At 33.7% G+C, this 27702-nt stretch overlaps 1 protein-coding gene and 1 long non-coding RNA gene across 2 annotated transcripts in view; both read right to left on the reverse strand.

Moving 5' to 3' along the window:
• The window catches only part of kuz (zinc-dependent metalloprotease kuz), a 372259-nt gene that overhangs the window by 26255 nt on the left and 318302 nt on the right, over nt 1-27702 (reverse strand). The window contains 1 exon segment of the mRNA XM_074169690.1: nt 8040-8237. Coding sequence (XP_074025791.1) covers nt 8040-8237 — 198 coding nt within the window.
• Nucleotides 12628-14508, reverse strand: LOC111507220 (uncharacterized). Its single transcript, XR_002722359.2, has 3 exons — nt 14429-14508; nt 14028-14310; nt 12628-13969 (listed from the first exon to the last, which is right to left on the reverse strand). It is a non-coding gene; the product is annotated as an uncharacterized lncRNA (long non-coding RNA).

The following is a 27702-nucleotide window of genomic DNA, read 5'->3' on the forward strand; positions in this document are numbered from 1 at the left end:
TCATGTCCCTCTGTGATTAAATGAGGGGCATATGTGGAATTTATTTTTCAAATTCTGGAAACTATTTTTGAGTTCCTATATGCGCGCTATGAATGAATATAAAACATCGGACATGACCCACATGATAATTTATACACTTTCGATTTCTCTGAACTTTTATCTTTGTTATTTTTAATATGCATGCCTAATTAGTCATTGGTTTTGAAAGCAATATTTACACCTTTGTTGTGCAGAAAATCTGAAATATTTGTTGTGGGTTGGCCAAAGTAGGTTGAGGTTCTATAACTTTTATCCTCTTTTCTTCGAACTGGGTAAACTTCCTTTAAACCTTGTCTGTATAACTTTTTTGATAATAAAGAATGTATAGACGGCTATTTGTTTTATTATGTTCAGTTCATTATTGAAATTCGCCTCTAACAAGGGCACATTAATCAGTCTGTGGATCATACTGTTGAAAGCTGCTACTTTGTGCTGATACGGGTGGGTGGACGAATTCAATTAATACGGTTTTAATTCATGGTTTTTAACCCTCTTAAATATCGTTCTTTACCAGCGATGGTTTTCCTTCGAATACCTTTTTCATTAACGCTGGTGTTCTCCAGGTATCAATATGGTTGTTAAAAATTTCTCTTTTCTATTGCAAGTCAACGATCTATAGTACCTACCTAGAAGACCAAGAATTCAATTTATTGCTTTGCGGACGACAGTACATTTGTCTCATAATTCGTTTTAAAAATGGAAATTTTAGCTCGATGAGACAGGAAATGGGACAATATTTAGATTGTTGAACTATTTTCTCTCTACATAAAGCTCATACACTGGAAACCTTGGCCTTGGCTATCCTGGGCTCTTTCATTGGGGCGATTGAACTTTGGTTTCAATGTCATACCCACATACCCATTATTCATCACCTGTTATGACCCTTTTAAGCATATCTGGATCGCCGGTGATGTCATTCAATATACTACGTTTTTTTTTGACGAAATTCATCAATTTTGGTCAGAACTTCGCTGTTAAACGCTTCATGCCATAATTTCCGAAAAAACTGCATGGCATGAGGAAACCGATATGCCGACATCCTCAACGATTTCTTTTATAGTGATTCGAAGATTCTCCATAACAAGTTTTTTTTTTACTTTCTCAAAATTTTCATTTATTGATGAACAGGGGCGCCCAGGGCGAGCGTCGTCATTTACATCTTCTTTACCTTCTGTGAACAGCTTGTACCACTTGTAAACACTTTTCTGACTGTAAAAATTCCAAGTATTTTTGAGCAGTTATTTCCATTTATTACACTAGATTCGATACAAATTCTTTGATACATTTTTTTCGAAAGCAGAAAATCGCCGAACACGCAAAACTTACTTCTCACCAACAAACTAAACAGCTGAAACTGTGAACATATATTCAAGACGAGTGTACAACATGAAAAAATAAAAAAATCGCTAATCGAATGTACATAGCCAGCGAAATTTGAATATTCACCACATTTTTTTAACGGACCTCGTATAACATGACATTTTGTTTTTTGGTTCGGTGATCATGCTGCATATATTAAAATGATTATTTCTGCTGCAAAATTCGACATAGAGAAAGAGCCGTGAAATACAAAAAAATATTTAATGAAAAATTTGTTTTTGATATTTTTTCCCCAAACCCAAAAAACAATCCAATAAAAATTTCTTATGCCGTCTCTGTATGCATTCATAATTGAATTATTTATTTTGCTCCTTCTTTATTCATTGATAAATAATAATCTAATAGAATTGAAATTCCTTGTGTTCTATGGCAGAAGTTGTATTATTAAAAAATCTCCCGGTTATTAGACTGCCAGAATAAATCACAAGGCAACCGTATTGATATTGAAATAAAATAGAAAAAAAGGTCTCGTAATCCCCAAGAAGGCAAAACGCTAAAAAACATTTATCAAAACGTTTAACAATTTCGATAAATAACATTGCATCTTATTTATAATATTACAAAAACTGCTGTTCGCTATGGCCCTACATAATATTGAAATATTCATATCTGCAATATATGCATTCATCTATAGGACGAACCGTTAAATTATTTACCTAAAATCAACAGCCTTGAAGACTTCTATGAGGTGAACTTTTCCTTCATTCATCTTTCATTTAATGTGTCTACTAAAAATTAAGCACCCTGTACCAGGTATAATCTGATTCATTTAAAAAGATTTTACCTTTAGGTAGGTATCTTTCAAAATAATGATTTATTAGTACTTCACTCTTGATATGAAGAATGCCTATGGACCAACTAAAGTTTCAGTTTCAAGTTCAACTGAACTGGAAACTGAAAGCTACCAAAGCAGAGCACATGAATATGGCAGATGGGATCTTGTCAAAACGTCGTGATAATGTCGAAGACGAACGGATGTACACCCGGGATGACACTTCAGCATGTGATACCATCCGTAAAGGACTTTGCAAGAACATTATTAATTCTTTTTATAGGTATTGAAACTAAACCATAAACGAATTATTTCAAAGTCAAATAATCAAGTTCTCAATGCAGATTGTTTTGTTTTCTAATTGTATTGTGTGAGTCACGACGATATTTGTTACTTCTCGTAATAACAGACTTGGAAATAACGATAATAATTCATATGTTCTGCTCCATCAATTATTTCTAGGTCAAATAAATGAATCATGCACATGCAATTAATGGAAATTAGTTGAACATTGCATGACACTCAATTATTTCGATCCTTGGAATGTTTCACAAGTGAACCTCTGCGTTCATAATTTTTATGAGTGATAAGACGCAATTTGAATTATTTTTCGTCTGAAACACAAGAAAGTTTTTTATTCAACTAGAAATGTTTCCATACTCAGTGTTGGTGGTTCGACCAATGAACCGACAACTGCGGTAGCAGAAAATTGGAAAGCTCTCCTGGAATGCCATCGGAAATCGAATACACATGTTTCTAGAAATTATATGAAATCGAGAAAGGTTAACTCAGTCAAGCTGCTGGAAAATAATTCCATGAAAATCAATAGATAAATAAATAAATACTATTCTGATCACTCCCATATTGATTTCAATTTAAGAGCCACCGGTAGACAGCTGTTTCAGCCTATTGGGCATCGTCAGTACCGAGCAGGCGGTCCTCGACTGAAGATAAAATGTGAATAACTAAGAAAAGTAATTGATAAAAATAACTGCGTAAACGCAAGCGAGACATAAGTGGAACCACCTATTGGTGTGACATCCAAGACAACTTGCAGCTTGACTGCATTAACCTTTCTCGATTTCATATAATTTGTAGAAACATATGGATTCGATTTCTGATGGCATCCCAGGTTAGCTTCCCAAATTTCTGCTCCCGCAGTTGTCGATTGTTTGGTCAAACCCCCAACACTGACATAAAAACTTGGCAAGTACCTACCCCGCTGCGGACCGAATCAGGTTTTCTGAGTTTGGTAGAACCACACTTTCACATCTGACCTGAAAGATTACTGATTATATAAACTAATTGGCTTCGTCAAGAAGCTGGGTCTATTTGGTCGAGTTTGAGTAGGTGTGAACCACAATAAAACCTTGCGGGTTGCGGTGTAGGGTCGAATAGGCCTACTCTTTTTTCACCTAACCTAAGATACCTATACAGAATATTCTGGTAAATGCCTGCCGGAAAACTAATACTTCCCCGGCTAATACCACACTGGACATTGAATTATGTATGACTGACATTTATGCAAGATACCTGACAGAGGTTAGTCTCGCAGATGTTTCTTGTTCATCCAGCACAAAACCATGCTCAAATTGTTCAAGTAGATCACTTCTAGACCGCGGTTTCGAAGTATTACCTCTCGTCATTACAGGAAAGATCCTACCGAAACAGCAAAGTGCCTGGGACTCGATTAAATTCAACGCGACTCGACTGCATATATGAAACCTTCGTCAAAGAGAAAGATTTTTAACTAGTAACAGCCACAAGCAGGGAAGAAACATTCCATGTACCAATATTCTAGACATAAATGAAAACGACTCTGAAAACTGTATCGAGGGGAGGTACATACGTATAACAAAATAGATATTGTGTTGTAATAACTTTTTTCTATTGTTTCAAAAATACATTTGGAAACATATTCGTATTTCATAATTGTATGCAGACATCTAACATTTTTGCTCATATTTTGATGCCCTCAACTACTCATGACATTTTTCATTTCATCGGAAAATATTCATTATGTACCCTCACAGATTGTTTATAAAAAGTTTTGAATGATTTCTCTGCGTTCAGTATCGATTTCCAGTCAGAGTGAAAAGACGTTTCTGAGAGTTTATTGAAATTTTTTGAGATACATATTCGACCGTATTTGTATGCGAGATTGCTTGCTAACATGGAATGTGCATATAACAGCTGCATTATCTGACAGGCCTGCATTTATAACCGAGCACGAACTGAATCATCATGCATGTTGCTACATCTATAGTCGATTATATTTGGTGACACGCATTGCACAAACGCATTTTCAGATTGAATAAGGATAATATATATTTCTTAAGAACCAAGTATTCAACTCTTCCTAGTAGTTTATATTAAAATCTCCAGTCAATATAATTGAATATTTTTGCTTGGATAGGAATGCATTATCAAGGCAATATCCCCGGGTACGAAGTGTTCGAAAATGAAATGCCACGAAACTTTTGTTGCTGTGAAATATATGGGACCGCTACAGATATTTTTTTTTCAGTTTGAGGAAAACTAAGGAACGATCGTAAAATTTTTCTCCAACAAAAATGATTTTATTATATGCGAGTGAGTGTTTGACAGAATTTTAAATGACCGTGAGGGTCACCATTTATTTATTTATTAAAATTTCAAGGAATCAATGACAATAATGGTTAGACAATCAATAAAAAAGCCACAATAAAAAAATATTTCTAATCAAAAAGAATTTTCAATTTTCCAACTCTTTTTCTGAAACAAGTTCCAGTAATTCTGCAAATAATGACATCATCTTATAAATATGATAATGGTTATCTAATGTGTTCTGAAATAAGCAACTTTTGATCATTTTAATCAAGTTCATAGCTATCATTTATCGTCCCCAACAGCAAGACAATGTTTTTATCGCTTTAAAAACACTCAGCCCGTGTTCTAACTAGTTGGCTTTATAATTTATACAATGATTTAGAATACCATACAAATAGGTACTAAAATCAATAAGTTGAGGTTCTTTTGAGGTGATTTATTCAGAAAATATAGTAGTATTTTACTGACACGACACGACCACTTGGAGAAAATCAACTTCGATAAATAATAATTCAACGGATTTGTCGAATGCGCCGGGTCTGAGACAGCGACCCAATAAATTAAAACCTATTCCGAAACACTGGCACAGACACAGGATACAACGTAGAGCTATTGCCGCACAGCTGTCCGGATAGTGAAAAGAATAACATATCTAGCAGTGTGGTACACACATGCAGTTACAAGCTAACAATTGTTCCAGACATTGCAGAGCGGGACACGTTTTATGGTGAGCTTCAGCAAAGGATTTACTTACAGGATGCGGGTTCAAGTATGTGGCAGCGCATATTATGCATAATGCAAAACGTGTAACAAGACATCCCTGAATGATGAGAATGAAATGCATACATTTCGTTGTTTTACGTACGAAACGTTATATAGGTACACAAGAGAAATTTAATTAGATTTTCAAAGATTATAGCTAGAGCGGTATTCTCTGGAGGCTAGAGAAATATAACAATTAATACCTGAATATAAATACAGCAGTATGTCTCTAGTGCCTTTCAACAGATTCACGTTTGAATATTTCATTCAGTGAAGATTTCCCAATGTTATTTCACAAACAATTCTTCAATGACGTCATAACAACCGCCTTGCTCTAAAACAACAAACTCTTAAACGAATTGATGGCTGAATGATAGTTCAAAGCAGAAAAGCATTTCTGTTCTATAAACTAATGTCATACTTTCTTGGATTGTTTTTTTCGGAAGAATTCGACTTGTGCTTCACAGACTTTCTGAACAGTTGATAATCCGTCTTTATTAGTGAAGATTAGTTATCTTGGTGTTCATGCTAACTAATTAGGACAATAAACGATTTTAAACCATATATGAGAAGTATCACGTCACTTGTGCTACAGGGGCTCTTACTTCTGTTTGCTGCCCGTTAGTGATTTATGGAAAAGTTTTCTGTATCCAAAAAATCTCACTGCACCTGTACAATGTGTCCAAGATCAGAATGAACAGCATGGGGTTATCGGAAACGTTAAGTGATACAGGGTCGATTGAATTGGAGAAAAGTAGCGCATTTATGTGCCTAATAATATGCCAGTTAGAAAGTTTTAATATTCCGAGTAGTTTCAGAGATATCCGTGAAAAACCGAAATTTGAGAATTTTCTTTTCATTTTCTTCTAGCTTTATTTTCGAAGGAAATGTAAAACAATTAGCACTTTGCTAGGGCAACTTTTTAAGGACTACACGATAACGTAAAAAGAATTTTTCTGCGACGTTTCGTCTTTCAGAAAACATCATCATCTTTGTTAGGAATCACACGTTAGCTCGCACAAGTTTCTCAACTTCTGAGAGTTGTCGTTCGTATGGGGGCGACAGCTGATTAACGGAAATACAGATTTTAAACAGATTTTTAAACAGAAACAGATTTTGTATTTTCATGAGGGCCGAAACTAAATTATTTCATTGTGAATACAGCATTGTATCACACAATATGATTTCATAATCATTTCTCGCGCAAAATAAAAAATGATTACTAACCTGCTTTTCTTAAATTGTAGATAGTACGCGATGGAAAAAATGTCATATTTTGATACATGAAGTACATTGATTAATCTAATTTACAATAAATCTTAACTTACCACTTGCTGGAATTTTTGCGTTGTTGAATACAGAGATGAGTCGCAATATCAAAAGTTTAGTTTATAAAATATAACTGTAATGTAATAATAAGGAGCTAATATGTATCATAGAAAATGAACAGAAACTTATAACAAGTGTTCACATAACCCACCGTTATTTTCTAAGCACTAGTACGCTCGTCTCACAGACGAATTTAAAACTTGAGTTAACATATTCGGAACAATATTGTTGAAGGATGCAGTAACCAATCTTAGCCAATCTTCTTTATTTTGGAAATTATGAGAGTACACTTGATTCTTGATATATCCCCAAAGGAAAAAGTCTAGTGGGATCAGGTCGGGGGACTTTGCGGGCCAGAATGTATCACTGTGAGTCCTGGGAAGTGACGGTTCAAATAAAAACAAACATTCTAGCGTTATGTGCTGGAGCACATAACGCTGGTAGATAAAAGGCCCAATTACATCCGTACCTACCGGGAATCCTAACCCACATGTTAAAATCGAAACGATGTTGATGTCTGGACACTTTGTGTACACGCTGATTTTGTTGTGACCAATAATGAACATTCTGTCTATTAAAAATGCCATTGTTGGTGATCTTAGTTTCATCAGACGAAATTATTTTGAAAGGGACATTTTCTAGAGTACCATTCACAAAAGGTTGTTCACCTTGCATCGTCACCTGGTCTGAGTCCATGACAAATCTTAAATTTATATGGATGATATTTTTTTTTAAATGAAGTGAGCGGTGGATTTGGCTGTCAGTAATGTTCATTACTACACCAAAGGTTCCAAACAGTGCATCTGAGAGTAGTGATCAGTTTGAACCATCATTCTTTAGATAACTGAATAATTCATTTGGAAATTATAAATACGAAATAAATAATTTAATGGCTTAGGTCATTCAGACCTCTGTATTACATATTCTTTATTTTAAATTGTTCGTAATTCAATTTTATTGCTATTTTTAAATCTTTTCTTATTTAGGCCGAATATTTCATTAGATTTTAAATTTTTACAAAAACCTAATAGAAACATTAAAAAAAAAATTTCAACCGCCTTCAAATGGAAATACGGCAGTTTCTTCATGGATATCACTTTTTTTTTGTTGTCTGCATAAGTAAGGAAACAAACAAAGAGAATCAGATATAAAAGCAAATAATACTCACCTTCCCTCATATGTTCGTAAGGATCCGTAACGTGATCCTCGTGGTAAATGACACTGTGGAACGTCCTATTGGGGTGCGTGGTGTGGGGAAAGTAGTGATGAGCTTTTTCTACGTAGTAGGCGCCCCTTTTCGGCGATACGATCTTCCCTTCGAAAACGCCGTCGATTATAGAACCGAAGGCAACGCTGTCGGGCTCACCTTGAAAAGAAAAATCAGTTGAGATGCGTCGTAATATGAAATTCAAATATGAAATACAGTTTTTCATCGATGCAGCAAAAATGATGTAAAACTCGTAACACAAAACAAATTGCTGAGATACGATAAGGGTAGCATATTGAGTGAGAGTTAATCCAGAGTAAACTGGAAAACGGAGAGAAGATGAACATTTTGAGGGTCGACACTTTTTTGCTTGGCTTAGTAGGATGAGCTATCAATTTTCCTATTCCATTGATCCTAAGAATGAGGTGAATGCGTTCTTATCTCCACATTTTCGAATGGCAATAGCCTCTTAACAGTAAATATCAGAGGTTCAGACGTCTACTGTCTAAACAAGTGTTAACAGTATACAATATATCAAAACATACAGGTGTGTTGTCTCTACTTTTGATAGTTTGATAGTTCGTCTCTACTTTTGATACCATTTTCTATTTTTAATTAACCCATCAGTTTAAACAAAATTTCGGTAACACAAAGTATGGTATAAAAAGTTTATTTTAAACTTAATTGCTTTCTTTCCCGGAGTGCCAATACTTTTTTATTGTCATTTTTAAATTATACCACATTAAAACGTTTGAAATTTCTTCCTTTCTTCAAAAGTTACAAACATTTTTTGTATAAAGAGCGGAGAGTGAAAAGCCAAAAAGTTTTTCCCAAAAAGATTTTTTTTGATTAATGTAATTTCTTTCTAATGGAAGATGTAGAGATGCAATGAAGAATTATTAAAGCATGTGAATACCAGATGGCTAAAAGTACAGTATATTTTCACCGATGAATCAAAATTTCATTATAGAATTTGTTTTTCATATACAACGAATTTTCATACTTTTGGCGGGGGAAGTCAATAATTGAAATTCAACATATTTTCAATAATATAATGAAGACCATATTCTTTATAGATAGTCAAATCGTAGTATTTTGAATTTTCGAACTGCCAGATTTGAAACCCAGAAACTTAATATTTGGTGACATATGTGGTTTTGAAGAAGACAGTTTTTGAGAACTTTTATGGCAATATACCAAAATTACGACTAAATGTTGAAGTGGCATCGATAGCTGTTAAAAAGTTCAACAAGAACAAGTTGAAAATAAAAGAAATTCAACTGATTTGAACAGGATCAGCTTTAGTAAGAGCCAGAAGTGAAAACGTTAACAATAAAATATAATGAAGAGTAGAACTTCTAGCGTGTAATAAATCCAAAACAGGCAATTCTCCCAAACACCAGAACTGCAGCACATTTCTAGACGTACGTTTCACCAACTAAGTTCGCGTCTTCAGAAAATAACCTTCCACAATCTGAGAAAAAAACAAAACTAAATCAATAGAGAATCTGCTGAACGGCAAACTGAAAAGTTTACCCCGAAAAGTTATTGCGTAATATATGTATAAATCACTGAAGAGCTCAATTAGTCAGTGACTTGTATTCATAAATTTTGCCTATAAATTGGAAAAATCGATTGAAAAAAATTAATACTTAGCTTTCTTTAGTGGTCGACTATTCAGAAAACAATCTTTTTCCCGCTTTCAAAACCTGAAATTTTCAATTTGCCCCACACTATACTCCAACAGATTCTCTATTGATTCAGCTTTGTATGTTTTTCAGATTGTGGAATGTTATATAACTGAAACAAACGATGAGAAGTCCTTTACAAAAAAAATTTTAGAGGATATCAAACGGGTTATATCACACATTCGATACTGTTGCTATTTTGAACATTTCCATGTGTGAGTGTTCTATACTGCAAAATATGTATTGGATTTTGAGTATTATTTCTTACAAAAAGCCAGAACGTTCAAAATTGCCATCGCGGCAGCATTGCCTGTTGAGATGTCATTATAATTCTCCTTCAATGACGTTACGAAAATCCTCTTACCTCATCCAACTCTGCCTAATTTGTTATGTAATTCATTCCATAAATATTGAAGATAATTATAAAAAAACTCTTTATGAACCACAGACAAGATGATAAAAGAGTCCAATAAATAACAAGAATTCAAAGAAAATCTGAAAATGGTAACCAGAAGATGGGTGTTGTATCTAACCTGACTTCCAAGTAGAATATCGTGAAATTTCATGAAATTCGAAGAATGTTTGTCGTTTGTGATTATAATTGGTCTTAGATTTTCCAAAATGTCAATTTTAATTATGTTTTGCCCACAATTTTACTGTTTTGCTTAGAATACTGAATCTGTTTTGATACTAGAGAAATTTACATTTACATTCTTTAATGCGGCATTCATTTTATCAATAGCTTTATCTAAGCTTGTATCGTAGCATTCCAATAGTGTATCATTTGCAAATAAATTTATAAAATCATCATTTATAAACAAGTTTATGTCATTTGAGTATGAGATAAAAAGCAGAGGTCCTAAAACGCTACCCTGAGACACACCTATATGTATATCCAATTCCTGTGAACTCTGACTTATTGCTTTCTATGGGATAAATAGTCAGATAGCCATTGGTAAACATCACCATCAATGCCATAACCTCTTAATTTCATTAGAAGAATATTACGATCAATTGTTTCAAAAGCCCTCTTCAGCTACTACAAATTCAATGGTATCAACTTATTTTTTAAAATTTAGATGAAGTGAGTTGTAATGCGGATTCACATGAATATTTTTTACGAAATCCGAAGTTTTCTATTTTTCAACATGATCAAGTACCTGCTTATAAACAGCTAGTTCAAGAATTTTTTCTATTGGTGGTAATGTATTTATAGGTCTATATTCACTGGCCTTGATTGTATTGCTTACCTTTTGAATGAGAACTATAGTACTACCTTTTAAAGGATTTAATATTTTAGAAGTTTGAAGAGAAGTATTTACAAGGTTTAAAATTATATGTCCACATGTTTCAAATAAAGTTAAATTCTATACAGCTAGGAAAGTTTTGGCAATTCAGGTTTACAAGCTTTTTTAATGTTTTCCACATCAGTTGAGAGTTATTTTTAAGAGAATAAGGAAATCTCTTTGATGAAGTATTTAGTTTTTTTGATTAGGACATGTATGAATAGAGAACTTTCGCCAACTCACTTCCCCAAATCGGATACGCTGCTTTCCTCGTCGGCCGGTCTATTCAAAAAATAATGGCATGCAAAGAGCGTTCACCGGTTGTTTTCTCGGACATAAACCCAATTTGAATCCGGCACTTTCAGAATCCCCTCTTACATACAAACGGTGGATATTACAATTCAGGAGCATCGGCTTATCCCTCTCTGGGAGATTGCAAAGTGCATCGACATAAATAAAAAAGCTCGCTTCGGTAGAGGATTGGATTAGGTTTCACCAAAAAATGTGCCACTGAAAGGAAATGAAATATACAATGGCGAATGAATATTTTTCCGTATCGGGGGAGGATTAAAGGAATGCACTTTTCTAGATTTCTCGTAGTAAACAAGTCAGGCAGAAGATATTCTTTGCAATGTTGTTGGCTTTTCTGTTGTTTTCTGAAGAGTCATAATAAATATGGAGATAATCCCATTTAAATTCAATTTTCTGAAGGTTCCAAAAACCAGGCTTTGGTAATTCGTAAAGATCAAGGAGGAGTCTACATTTAGGTGTTATAATTCGAATGTTAAACTCTGTCAAAACACTGACTGAATTCACAAACAATAATTATAATTGTTACAATTGTTCATAGAACACATTCGTTCAAATAATTCTTCTTCACAGTGACTTTTAAATTTGAAAGATGCATTTGAGAAAGAAATAATTACACATGCGTCATCAATACTTGATGTGATATAAAGCTGAAACGAATACTTTTAAATATATCATCTTCTTCTACAAGTAAAAAACTAAGACAAAACAGTTAACGTTCGAGTTTAATCGGAGGGAGTTCTTGTATGCACCATAGCTCTAAGAGAAATAGCTATACAAACGTATGCCGTTTCTTAGATGTTGCGGTTTATTCATAACGTTTGACAGTTTGATGCTCCAACCGCAAATACTTTATATTAAAAAAATAAAGTTTTTGCGGTTCGAAGTCGTTCATACTACAAAAATACATATTATCATAACTTATAAACTGCGAGCATTTCATATTTCATAGTAAATTTTATATCGTATATAATATAAATGTCTACCTCATAACCGCATTTTAACCCTTAGCTGCATGTTTTTTTCTATTATGTCTGAAAAATACATATGATGAAAAGATTCACATACGTCACTAAAAAAATAATGAAAAAATGTTTTCTGCAAACATTCATATGAAAATTAACAAAAAACAACAAGTTGTAGAAATACAACATCATGCATTAAACTGAAAAAGCGATGTTGTTAGAAAACAACATCATGCATTTGTTCAAAGAAATAAAATTTTCCATCTAGCAAAAAAAAACTTTATTGATAGAAATTCTTAAAACAATTTTTCTTTTTTGTGAAGCACAAGGCTACCCCACATTTTTCACATATGATTTGTGAATACCCTTTACTTTCAGGGTATTTACAACGTATTTATTCGTCGACCCAAGAAACAATTGTGCAGGTCCCTTCTTCTTCTTTATCTGAAGTTTCTTTTCCAGATCAACGGATTGTGGTCTACCACGTTTTGCTCCTGAAGCACTTTGCCCGATGACGCATAATGTTGTGGCTAAACGCGCTCTGAATTGTGCTTTTGTGAAACACTTATTTTCGGTGGCTTTTTGTGCATTCACCTATCTATAAAGAATCCAACTGTTGGCCAAGGTAAGATCTAATAGATGATAAAAAATTCCAAAATACTACTTCTTACTCTTGAGCAGTATTTTGTGATGACTCAAATTACTGTCTAGTAGATCTACGCCACCCATATGCCGGTTATATTCCTTTATTATGAAAGGGCAGTTTATATCAATTTTTTTGTTTTGCTTTTTATCATAACGAGATACAGTTCCGATCGGATTTTTTCCTGCAAAAGTCGACAAAAGGGTTACCACTTTATTATCCTTCCAGATGACATATCAATACCATCAGAGGTTCCTACAAATTCATCTGTTGTTCCACGACTACTATTTTTTAGGTCCTTCTCTGTAGGTAATTTGCAATCGGGAATGCGGTTCCTTTTTACTGTTCCTAAACTATAAATTCCTCGTCTGGCAAGATGTACCAGAAGAGGAACAGATGTATAATAATTATCAAAGTACACTCTGTAATTCATATTTGATGGAACCAACCTACATAGTCGAACAACCACATTCGATGAAGCCCCAAGATCAGGTTCATTAGGTAATATTACATTTTCTTGGCCTGTGTTCAGAGTACGAATAATTTGAATCCCCATTTGTGAGGTTTTTTGGCAAATACTGTTTTAGATAATGTTTTGCTTTACGGGAACATATTTGCTCATCGACCAGCAATGGTCTTATTTTATGAATACGGTCATGATTTGGATCTTCACGGGGTAAAGCAGTTTCATTATTGTTGAAATGTAAAACACTTCTGATTTTTTCATATCTGTTCACTGACATTGTATTTTTTATTTCATCGAAAGCCAAATCATCTGACCAATAGGCTCGAGTGCTAGGAAGATGCACTAATGACATGAACAATGTAATTCCAATGTACCGTTTCATTTCATTTGCTGTGCTATTTATCGGTTTACTGACATATTTTTGAATCACATATGGATTTTCCAGTTCCAAAACGTTCCTAGGTATTGATGTACCACCATGAAATTTCAGCTGTTCTCCATTCAGGGCCAAACCTTTTTTCTTCCAAGCAATATCTACACAAATAAAAAGTTCATAGGTACAATCAAGCATCTAGATATGAAATAAACAAACCATCAGATTTTTTTTCTTTGGGTTTTTTCTGGCGTTGCCACTAGAAGTTTCGGGCTCACAGTTATGCGTCTCAACCTCTCCCTCATTTTCTGGACTATTTAGTCTGTTGTCATTGTCATCAGAATCTGAATCACTGTGACGATCAAAATTTCTGTTTAATAATTTCTCTGGTTGAAAATCAGGGTCATCATTGCCATCATCGTCATCGATATCTAAACCGTCTTCACTATCGGACAACTTACTAATATTTCTTCCACCTCTTTTTTCTATAGTTGGCACTCATCTGAAATAGTGACTTGATAATTTGCATGATGTTGTAAAGAAACAACAAGTAAAAATGCAATGATATGTCATTTGCAAAAAAGTTTTTCAAGCTAATATCCGCATAACAATTCACTTACCCTATTTTTATACCACAATATTTTTATCAGTATATATTACTCGACTCCACGACGAAAATAAAGCGACAATTTCATCGACCATAATCTTGTCAACGGAAAAATGTCAACTGACTCCACAGCACTATGGGTGCCATCTACCTGATCGCAATTGAAACTCTGCATTGGAATACTATTTTAGGTGTGTTGTAGCAATACAACAAAGCAATAATAGTCAAAGCAGAGATATGACACCGAAAAAGTTGGTGTGTTGTAATTCTACAACATGATGCAGTGAAGGGTTAAAATATTAAAATTGACAAATATCGGAGTTGGAATATTTACTGAATAATTGATATATTGCAGACAAATTTTATTGAATTGACACAAAATTGTAACTCATTCATTTTTTAGCGAATTCCATAAATGAAAGTAGCAACGTCGTATCGTTTCATTTTGTCGACTTATTTCGAAATGCGCAAATGATGGTGCAAGTGAAAATGTATTGTCCACACTGTATTGTTAAGTTAGTCAGTGCAAGAAATATACTCCGGAAAATGCAGTTTCCCAAAAATACATAAAAAATATACCCTGAAGAAATTACTAGTGATTCTCTTTGAAATGTTTGTTTTCAGTTTTTTTATACTGGATAAAAAAATTAGGTCTTTGCTGTTTCTATAAACTTTGCACACTCAGATTTGAGTTGTTTTGATATAGCTTTAATAAAAAAGACACATTATGTATCGATTATGTCAACTTTTATTTTCAAACAAATATATTACTTGTAAATACACTTTTTCAGTAATGGAGGCATTTTAAATTTGCCTACAACAACGGACTAAAACAATTTTTCATTTGATATCTAATTAACTCCAGATATTTTTGAAACATCTTCATTACCAAAAAAATGTTCGATGATAAATATAAATTTAAACACATCGATCGATAAAAATTCGCAAACTCGAAATTCGGAAACAGCACGGCACAATCGATATTTCACATATAGTTAATTATAGTTGATATTAGGAAAAAGACATTGAGTTGAGAAAGGTTTGTGCTATATAAAATCGAAATAGAAGTGGTAAAGATAAGTACTATTCTGATTATTCCCAATTTGATTTCAATTTAAAAACCACCCGTAGATAGCTGTTTCAGCCTGTTGTGCATCATCAGTGCCGGACAGGTGGTCCACGATTGAAAACAAAATGTGATACTGTCATCTTCATTTTCTTCAGGTTGGAAATTTTTCTCTTAACCTTTCAACTGTCTTTCATCAGTAGGACGAGTGGTAAACAAAATGTGAAAAACCAAGAATGGTACTTGATATAAATAACTGCTCAAAAGCAAGCGAGACATAAGTGTCACACCTACTGGTGTGACAGCAATTTTTATGTCAACGTTGGTGGTGTGACCAATCAACTGATAACTGCATTAGCAGAAATTTGGGAAGCTTTCCTGGAATGCCATCGGACAAAGAATCCACATATTTCTAGAAATTATATAAAATCAAGAAGGTTATTGTAGTCAAGCTGCTGAAAAATAATTTTATGAAAATCAAAAGATAAAGATAAGTAACTACTATTCTGATCATTCCCAATCTGATTTCAAATAAAGAACCACCGGTAGACAGCTGTTTCAGCCTGTTGGGCATCGTCAGTACCGGGCAGGCGGTCCTCGATTGATGAAAGCAACATGTGAAGAGCCAAGAACAGTACTTGTTAAAAATAACTGCTTAAAAGCAAGAGAGACATAAGTGGAACCACCTATTGGTGTGATACCCAAGTCAACTTATGCTAGTGATGGTGGTCATTGAGATTGTCATTGAAAAACTTGAAATTTTAACGCGATAAATAAAATGATTTAGTGTTTTGGTCTTATAACATCTATGTGATGGAATCGGCCGATACTTGATTAAAATCCGAAACGTATTCAAGACACACTTTGTTCTGAGATTTTCACTAAACGGTTTTATAAAAACGCAACACGTGTTTCGTTATACAACAGCTTCTTCAGGCGTGTATACACCCGCCTCAAGAAAATATCGCAATAAAGTGGTTCATGAATATAGCATCTATATGTAGTACACGATTTATACGTCTTCACGTAAACTATATATAGATGTTTTGTGAGGAAAAAACTAAATACTTTTTTAAACGCGGTAAAATTTGAAGTTACTTAGCTACCATTATAGTATGTACACGTATAATATTGAATTCAAAAAACACATTTTAATGTGGGAGTTACACTTTAAAGTTTACAAAACGGCCAGACGTATTTCGTTATATCTTTTTTATTCGCAGACATATTGAAAATCTGTCCACATTTTGTTATTTGCACTTGATGTGGGCTCAGAATATGTCCATGAATCTTTTATACAGATTGTCATCTGACTTGGGCCACCCCCATCTTTGAATTTTCAAATACGGACCTGTATTTTTGTTGTAGTTTTTGTATCGTAGACGTTCACTTCATACTGGAAAATCTAATTAAATTTTATATTTTGAGAAGTTTCGGTAATATTCGATTATAATTTTGTGAATTATTCCCTTTTGAATTACGGTCACGTCTCCCTATGTACCGTAGAGTTTTTCGAGTTTTCTTTTTTCATTTTTAGGTACCTATTAATATTTTTTTCATTGCTCTGAGCGTTTTCTACAATGAACTTCGAATAAGAACCTCTTTTATGATTTTCTGAAACATATCTACATCAAAAATATATAATACGTGTTATAATAAGCAGAAAAAAAAATGATAGCAATAATAACATCCGAAACGAACACCCAAAAATTAATGGCACAATAAATGTTCGAATTGAAGTCTTTCCATTTCGAGACATTTTTGAACTCGATTTTTCATATTATTTATTGCCGTTAATACACTTATTTGCTGCATTGTTGCGAAATCATCAATCTCGAGTATTCCACATTTTCTATCATCTCTGCCAGCATAAATTTTATTTTTCAATGTCCACCATAGAAAATAGGCCATAATAGTACGACCTGGTGATTTTGCAGGCCATCTTATTGGCCCATTATTTGTCTAGAAATGGAAGGTCTCCAATTCGAACATTTATTGCAAAATTAATTTTTTTGTGTATATAAATTACTTCATTTCAATTTTCATTATAATTATAGTGTTCGTTTCGGATGTTCTTCATTGCTACCATTTCTTTTTCTGCTCATCAAAACACATATAACACATATAATATATTTTTGTTATAGATATGTTTCAGATAATCATAAAAGGTTTTCTTATTCGAAGTTCATTGTAGAAAACGCTCAGAGCAATGAAAATATGAAAAAATATGAATAGATGCCTAAAAATGAAAGAAATAATCTCTAAAAACTCTACGGTACATAGGGAGACGTGAAAGTTGCTATTGCTATTGCTCAGTCAACCAAATTCCAGGGCCGTAATTTAAAAGGGAATAATTCACCCAATTATAATGAAATATTACCGAAACATCACGAAATATGAAATAAAATTTTATTTCTCAGTATGAAGTAAACGTCTACGATCCAAAAACAACAACAAAAAATACAGGTTAGTATTTAAAATTTCAAAGATGGGAGTGGCCCAAGTCAGATGACACGCTATATAAAAGATTCATGGACATATTCTGATAGCCCACATCAAGTGCCAATAGCAAAATGTGGACAGATTTTCAATATGTCTGTGAATAAAGAAGATATAGGCAAAAAAATTATTTGGGATTTTTTGGTTTTTCCTGTATATCTCCAGAACCAAAAGGGCTACATTCGATTTCTTTAGATCATTGAACATGTCTCTAAAATACGCAACTTTGCCATGATTTAACTGATACTCTATCTCTGATTTAACTGATGCGACGCCTTTTTTCGTAATGTTCTTGTATTGGATTAAATACATTTTCCTCTTTATGTAAGATTATTTAAGGTAATTTCATCTCCTAACAATTATTTGCTCTCTTATCGAGTAGTAATCATTTATGCAAAAAAATATTTATTCACTGAATATATTATCTCTCTCTCATTTCATTGATAAGTTATATTATCATTATTATCAATGGAGATCATTAGAAACGGCTGTGGAGTGGAAAAAATTCTGGTACGACAAAAAGTCAAATTTTTGCAATGCTGTCTTTGCTCACTAGTGGATAATGCAGTTCACAGCAGCCTCTCAAAGTATAAGCGGCAACTTTTCGGTGCTACAAACGTTCGATCATTTTAGATACATCCGAAAACGTTGTTTCTTGATACAACTAATCGTTACCTTTGTGACATGAACAAGAAAACCTCCTGATAATACCACATAGCGGAACTCAAATTAGCGATCTTTCAATTTGACTAAACTGTCAAAAAATTAACCACTTTCATGTTGGTTCTTCACTTTATCACCCTGAAGGAAAGAGTATCAAATCTTCTGTTCTAAAATTTTTTGAAAGATGTTTTTTATTCTCTTTTAGGGATTGGTTGTGGTATGATAACAGTTGGTAGGAACTCCAGTTGCCAAATTTGAACAATTAAAGATTAAAAATAGAATAGGATTTGAGTGGTTACGGAAAAGAACCTGTAGAGACTGGGACTGTCGGAAGACAGTGTGTGTCGCCTCTGTTTGGAAAATGATGAAACTGCAGAGCACATACTTTGTGCCTGCCCCGCTGGGGACCGAATCAGGTTTTTAGAGTTCGGCAGAGCCGTACTCTTACCCTCTGACCTGAAAGACCACTCAACATAGAAACTAATTGGTTTCGTTAAGAAGCTGGGTATATTTGGTCGAGTGTGAATAGGTGTAAGCCACAATAAACCCCTACGGGTTTGGTCACTTTGGACTTAACCTAACCTATTACTGAAATGGAGGAAATAAGCAAAAACATGACAGAATCCGTAGGATGTAGTGTGAAACGTTTAATATTCCAGAAAAAATGACACAGTTTCGAATACTTATTTGGAATAAATCAATTCATTGTTCAATTCGAAGTTTTGCTAATGTGATCTCGAACTTTTACCAAAGTTATTCTTTCGAAACTAAATACATAAGTACGGAACTAACGCCGCAGAGACCGAGTTTTTTTACTCGAGTGCGGAACATTAGCAGAAGTTTAAAAGGCCTGAGTCCCATTCACGAGTTTAGCAAACTTGGCTCTATGATTGATGATATCCCCGGTTCTTGTTTGCGATTTAATCGACTAGATTTCACAACAATCGAAGTTTATGAGACACAATTCACAGCATTTTTCACAATAGATCAAAAGTTGTTAGCTAACTGATGACTGTAAAATTTTCACAATCAGCAAAATGAATTAATTATACGATTATATCATCATAACATCATGTCATTAATAACTTGATTATTGGTTGATTAGACCTCAATAAAAAGTTCATATAGGTCGTAACTTTTTCCTGTGTTACCTCAATTAGCGAATTTCGATCTTTTTCGAATATTACCGGCACCATTCGGAATCTCCCAAATTTTTAAACGTCATTTCCTAATCCTCGAAACCGCACGGCCAACAGAATAATGGCAAAAGCTGCATTTGAAATTCCGCACTGTTTTATCAAAACTAGACACGACGGGCTTCAGAAGCGCTTAATTGAAATTTACAGATTGTATTGTAAATGAAACACAATGGAATACCGAAATCTTGACTTTCGAGTGGCTCAATAGAACACACGGCGAGTGAATCGATACAAAGGACAAATTGTATAAACACTTCAAATGGAATTCCCAGCATCAGAAGTCGAAATCGTTAAATCGGGAAGTGGATGGAGAAGAGATTACAGTCGAGGAAATAACGGACCTTTTCTGTAGGTTTTTTTGTCATTCTCATTCAATAGGGAAAGGTCTCATTGAAAGGAGCCGTTTGAGAATAGGAACATTGAATGCAGATCTTCACAGCTTTCAGAAATGGTTAGATGAATTGCATCTAGCATCTTCATAACAGGATAGGTTTGGCAATTACATTCCATAGTCTATTTCCACAAGCAGAGGAGTAAAAAGTTATTTCAAGTAACTGTTTCATAGGCGCACATGGAGTTTGTTGAAAAGTGAAAAATATAGTATTTACTTCAAACATTCAATTTTATAGTTGAATGTGTACGGTTAGTAACAAAAATGCAAAACACTCGCATCAATAATATATAGTTTTTTTTCAATTGAACACCCAAAATTGTTTTTCTGTGTTCTCTCTAGTAAAACGAATGAGCAAATGTGCGTTTTCTGTTAACGGAAAGATTATTATACGTAATGTATTTGACACTCTCATATACTAAAATCCTTCGTATACCGTTGATTGGCATTCTGGTGGAAATGTGTCCGCAAATGTTGGAGGTTTCACAATCATCGACATCAACAAAATAATGCGAACCTTAAAGTACACCAAAGTATGTCTGTAATAAAAGGCAGAAATAAATTATGGAAAACTTTGAAGGAAATAAATTTAGGCTCATCGAAAATGATGAAATTATTTACTGGAGGAGACATTACCTAAGGTAAATAAGAGAGTTTCGACGTGTGAATCGAAATATTTATTATCAGAATGAAACTTGGCATAAGGAAGGATGTTACCGTTGGAAAGTATGGCAAAATAAAAAAATTACAAGTTCACGTCAAGTATTTTCAAAAGGCTGGTCTACTGGATTGAAGTCGCTTTCTGGAAAAAGTTGGATTATTTAAAATGAGTGTTAAGTGAGTGACTGTCTCATTTAGATATATAACATGTTAGATATATAGAAGATATATAAGTATAGATTAAATTTTGAAAGAGTTATATTTTTAGGAGTGACTAATTTTTGGGAATGAAAGTTGTTGGCTTTCTACTACTCCGTCTTTATACAAAAAAAAAGTGGGAATCTTCCAAAGTGAGGAAGGAAGCAATGAATGAATGAATTGTATGTTTTTTCTTATAATGGTATCCAGATTGGTACTGAAGAGCCCTAAGGCAAATGTCCTACGGCGAAACATCGATGTCCACCAGTGAGCATGACAGTGTTCCATGTAAGTGAAATTTTTATTTCCATTTAGTATATTGTATAGAAATCCTGTGAATGATATCTGATATAATTACATAACGAATGTTTGGAATACAAAATGAGTAGAGAAAAGTGTTTTTTGAATAATTCAGTGTTCATATAAAAGTACTTATTTCGAAAGAATTTTTCTTTCGTGTAATTTAATGTTTCAGGAGGGCTTTTTCTTTTAATTTGTGGCTGAAAGTTACTTCTTTGCATGATCTAGACATCATGTATAGAGTTACTTCTTTTAAAATTGATTGCTCCTTCCTTCCTTTGGAAGATTCCCACATTTTTTGTATCAAGATGGAGTAGTAGAAAGCCAAAAACTTTCATTCCCAGAAATAAGTATAGATGTTTGGTACAATGTTTTTGCAGCAAACTTAATGTCATCATGTTCATAAGGGAACAGTCCTTATTTTGATTACAGTTACCTGGTTACAATTACCTGTATATCTACGAACCGACTACTTACACCAGGAAAAATTTGCCAATCCAACAATTGTATATTTTATAGGCTACGTTCTATTTGTATTGAATATGTTCAATAAACTTATGAGAGTAATAAAAAAAAATCATTTATGAAATTTTGATTAATCATAGTCAGACCTAGATTTGTTTAGTGGACCCACAGGGGATTTATTTTTCAACAGACCGAATTCTATCCAAAATACTTTCTATCGATTGAACAGAAGGTTGTTTCAAATTCGGATATTCTACTCTGAGTGAAATTATCATTCATTTCATGTTCTCGAAATGAAAATACCAGACGGGTAAATGTCTTGTCTAATTCGAATCTTAGACTATTTCTTTGTAGCTTTTTTATTGGTGTCTCTGTCTTCAAGACTTATTTGCATTGGCCTAGAATTTCAAGGACGTTATAATGACATCTTACTCGATCCCCAATGACATTGAAATATTTTGTGGTGACTTTCATACAGGGCTTTTCATGATGAGCGTTAATTAGCCGTTTCTGGCAAACTATTCAACGGTTCAACCTGAAAATTCCACAGTATGCATAAGTCAATATGACCTACACGCCTAAAATATTTCAGACGAAGCGGCGTTGCCGATTCTACTATAAAGTAGCGGCTTCTTTGATTTTTCAAATGGAACACCTCGTACATAATATCATATTATAATTCATTATCACTTTTTCAACAAATTCATATACTATTTCCCTATACCTATCTATTACCATTTAGAAGATATATTAATTTCGATATTTTTTTTACCAAACATGAATTTTTATAAATGCTGATAATCTTGAACTCTCTTGCACTAAAACGATCAAATTTGAAATGGAGTGGAGTGATACCATGAGGATCTTCACTCCGAGTCATATTTTCATTTGCCTCATACAGGGTCTTCAAAAAATGCAGATATTTTGATCTCATGAAAAAATGAGTGGAACTCAATTTTTTCAAATGGAACAACCTCTATATTTCAACATTTTTGAGCTCTGCATCCAATTTCAGATTAACTTTGTTCAGATAATACTATTTCTATTTTGAACCGTTTTCGAGATAAACTGTTTTAAACGGAAATTGACATGGTTTCCTTGTTCATCACTCATTTTTGTAAAACAGATTTCGTTTGATGTTTCTCAATTAGTCACAGATAATACAATGAAAAGATAATTATTAAAATACTCCTCAACCATCGAATGAAACTTCTCTTCAAACAATAGTTTTATTAACGCTAAAACACGAACTGAAAATAATAAACCCATAAATTAATGAGTTAATTTAATCGTCAGTGTATTTCAGAATATGTTCAAACACATCTCCACCTCTACTTAAACAAACATGTAATCTCTTCAAAATATTGTCATGTGTAGCGCTTCTGATCAAGTCTGGAGTCAAACTATTGAAAACAGTTGTAACTCTCGATTTCATATCTTCCATTGTTGTTATTGGAGTATAGTAAACCATATTTTTAATGAAACCCCACACGAAATAATCTAATGGATTGCCATCTGGTGTTCTAGGAGGCCATTAGAGGTCCATTATTACCAATCCATCTGTCTTCGAAGATTTCGGTTAAAGCTTCGCTGACTGAATGAGAATTATGGGGTGGAGCACCATCCATTTGGTACCATACACGTTCTCTTCCTGGTCTATTATTTAAAATCATTTGAATTCCATTCCTCAGTAAATCTTCATATTTTGATGCATTCAAATTATCATCATAAAACTCGATATAAAAAATTGACTCATTCTTTATGGCACAAAATACATTGAATTGCCATCTTTCTTGAAAACCCCTTTGGCGGACAACATGGGGATTTTCTGGCGCCCAATAATGACTGTTGTGTCTATTGAAAACTCCATTTTTTGTGAACTTGGCCTTATCTGTCCATATAATATTGTCAAGGAAATGTTCATCCTCTTGAGTCTTGACAAGTAACCATTCAAAGAATTCCACTCTACGAGGTAAATCAGTCTCTTTCAAATGTTGGACACAGTAGAACTTATAGGGATGCCATTTATGTTTATTAAGAATTCGACAAATTGTCACGTAGGGTATACCTATCTCCCTTTCAGACTCGTGCAGAAAAGCATTTGGAAATGCATGAAAGTATCCCAAAACTGTTATACCATTGTCATCATCATCCACTTTAGTCTTCTTACGAATGATTTTTGGACGGAAGGTTCCATTCAACCTACAGTTTTTTAGTAGTCGATTTATCACATTATTATTCGGCTTCGGAAGTTGTAGATATCTTTCATGAAATACTCGGCATGTTTTACTTGCAATTATATTGCACTCACCATAAATTATTAATAAATTCAAGAAACCTTCATTACTGTAACCTAATCTTGACATTATACTATTATAATTGGTAGCTGTCACAATCAAGCAAAACCACTAACGTAAGTCTGACCTTAAATAATTGGTTTATTTATTTTTTCAAAGCACACTATTGAAAAATATTAATGTGTACTGTTGTACGTTAGAGACCAATGCCTCAATGTATACAAATTGTAACTATTTCTAAGGTAGGTACATACCAATTTCGTATTGACTGATCTAAGACAGTTAAAAAACTGGATAAAAAACAAATATTACTAAGTATAAAAAATTTTTTAATATCCAAAATAAGTGATGAATTCAAAAAAAACGAGCAAGAAAACCACGTCAGTTTCTGTTTGAAAAAGTTTATCTCGAAAACGGTTCAAAATAGAAATAGTATTATCTGAACAAAGTTAATCTAAAATTGGATGTAGAGCACAAAATGTTAAAATATACAGGGTGAAAAAATTGAGTTCCACTCATTTTTTCATGAGATCAAGACCCTGTATGAGGCAAATGAAAATATGAGTGAAGATATTCATTGTTGCACTCCACTCCATTTCAAATTTGATCGTTTTAGTGCAAGAGAGTTCAAGATTATCAGTATTTATAAAAGTTCATGTTTGGTAAAAAAAATATCGAAATTAATTTATATCTTCTAAACGGTAATAGATAGGTATAGGAAAATAGTATATGAATTTGTTGACAAAGTGATAATGAATCATAATATGATATTATATACGGGGTGTTCCATTTGAAAAATCAAAGAAGCCGCTACTTTATAGTAGAAGCGACAACGCCGCTTCGTCTAAAATATTTTAGGCGTGTAGGTCATATTGATTTATGCATACTGTGAAATTTTCAGGTTGATCCGTTAAATAGTTTGTCAGAAACGGCTAATTAACGATCATCATAAAAAGCCCTGTATTCCCCTAACCTAACCTTTAGCATTTTTCCAAAATGTTGAGACTGTATGTCATGAAAAAATAACAAAAATATGTAAGACAAACAAATCAGCATTGAAGATTGTTCGCTTCTTTTTTTGCGGAAAAAAATCGGTAGGTATTCCTTTATCATCATTCAATTTAAAAATTTATTTTGACAAATTCTAACCACGAATTACCAGTTTTCGAATGAATAGAAAATTAGAATTGATTGGTTAATTAATTAATTGATTTTGCTATGAGTGGATGTCAAAAAAGTGAAGTTGGTCAATCGAAGAAGTGATTCCATCCAACTTAATTTTTTTAAATACAGCACAAGAAACCAATCAATTCTCACTTATTTCATTTAGAAAACTCCCCATTCGGTGTGGTAAAAATGAAATATTTTTATTTATATTGGTGAAGAATCAAACAAGTTCATGCAAAATTGCAAGCACACAAACGAGTTGTTCCTTTTGCATGTCTGAACAAGCGTTGCGGACGGCGGCGCTTTGCAAGTCTAGACACGTTGTGCTGAATATGGAATTTGTAAGTTTTTACTCGTAAGAGTCGTTGAGCTTATTGAAAAATATCTGCCTATATTGATGAGTGAAATCAAGCCAACATTTTAGTTCTTCACTATCGAAACCAGATAAATTGTCGTGGACCTCCGGTTACGAATTGTAAACCCCCATTTTTCGGTCACGTCAACATAGACCCCCGTCGAGTCTCTCATGGACCCCTTGGGATTCATCTGGATTACTCTGGGAATCACTGTTCCAAATGTACGCGTGTCATCGCTCTATACCGTATGCTTTGATTGGGTATTCTCTCTATAATGTACATAAAGAAACCTTGAAAAATGGGCAAAGGCGTTTTCTGAAGTTTCTTGCATTCAGGACTGATGGCGTGTACCCTGCTAGAGGAACTGACCACTCCACACTACTTCAAATATTCGGTCTGCCTTCCTTGGAGCAACGTAGAGTTTCATCAAGTATTGTTATGTTATACAAAATTTTGCATCATATTCAACGTACCTCAAGCTATTACACGTAAACAGATCACTTTCTATACCCCTTTTACTAGATCCAACCTTGGAAAAGTGTTTCCAATAAATTTGATATGTGAAAATTATAATACCCACTGCAGTCAATGCGATATTAATTTCGATCCAATGAAGACCATATTATCCAAAATTGAACAAACCATCAACTAGATGACTGTCTTCATTTCATGTTATTCACAAATAATAATTAATTAATATGTCATCGTCTTCTCTGAATTCGATCATATATGTTAATTTATTTCTTAATTTGTCAAATCCTCAATATGTCAATCATTTGTTATATATTTAGTTTAAGTAGCCTTTATTTACACTGCATTATTATATTATATATTGTCCTGTAAATCTATTCATCTGTTGGGCAATAAATTTTGTTTCTCTTCTTTTCTTTTCTTCTCTCTTCTGAACGTCTGTCGTCTGCAGTACTGATCATAAGTCTCTTGTGGAAAGGTTCTCAACATTGATTTATTTTTGGAACCAGTCTTACGTGAGTAATCAACAGTTTTATATTCTTTTCCATAATTTCATTGAAAATTAAATCCAGAACTCGCTCCACTTTCTTCCAATAAATTTTCAGAATGTTCACCACCCACTTTCTGGCCATAATGGTCACCACAATACATTTTGGAAAGTTTCCGCGATGGTTTTGTAAAATGTACTGACCCGGTCTATGTATCTGGATATGATGCAAAGTAGTATCAGGCGTACGATTGAAATACTTCAGGCAAACCCAATTGATGTTGCGTTTGAGTATGAAGGAACACCTTCATTATCTACCGGATAAACTGGTAGATAGGTAAATTTTTTGTGGGGATGAATGGAATCTATAGTATACGTTGCATAACTGCAGTCTATTCCAAAACGTATGAATAAAATGAGAGAAGCTTGCAATAAAATATTCCAGAAAAATTTCTGTCTGTGAGACACTGATGTGTCAACAAACTTCATGTTTGTCAGGAAGCGAATGGTAAACAATTTAAGCATTTATTTTGAATATTTTTTTGAAAATATGATATTTAAAAAAACTGTTTAAAATCTGTTTTTTTCCGTTAATCAGGTGTCGCCCCCATACAAACAACAACTCTCAGAAGTTGAAAAACTTGTGCGAGCTAAGGACTAACAAGGTCTTACCTGTTAACGTGTGATTCCTAACATTTTTGCAGAATCATCCCAGCATCAACCAGATAAATTCTTTCGAGAAAAAATCTGTTCGAGGCGGGAATCGAACCCACGGCCTTCCGATCGTGAGTCGGGCGCACTACCACCGCGGCCAATTCCACAATGGCCGCCGGGGAATGAAACATCAAAGGCTGGTCCGATTCCAAAACCAGTTTGAATTTGAATACCTATAAAATGGGGAGTCACAAGTTCATAGCATCATCTCAGAGAAAAATTGACGCCAGAGTATTGTTATAGTTCTATTGTCTCTCCAAAAGTCAAGTGCTCGTTTTGATTTTGCTTGTTGATGAAGGTTTATCATTTTTGTTTTATTATTGGTCATATTAGCACCCTGTATGTGAATAAACG

Source organism: Leptinotarsa decemlineata, unplaced genomic scaffold, assembly GCF_025532065.1.
Source record: "Leptinotarsa decemlineata unplaced genomic scaffold, Ldec_3_MD MMD2_P_RNA_scaffold_5, whole genome shotgun sequence".
Taxonomy (NCBI): Eukaryota; Metazoa; Arthropoda; class Insecta; order Coleoptera; family Chrysomelidae; genus Leptinotarsa; species Leptinotarsa decemlineata.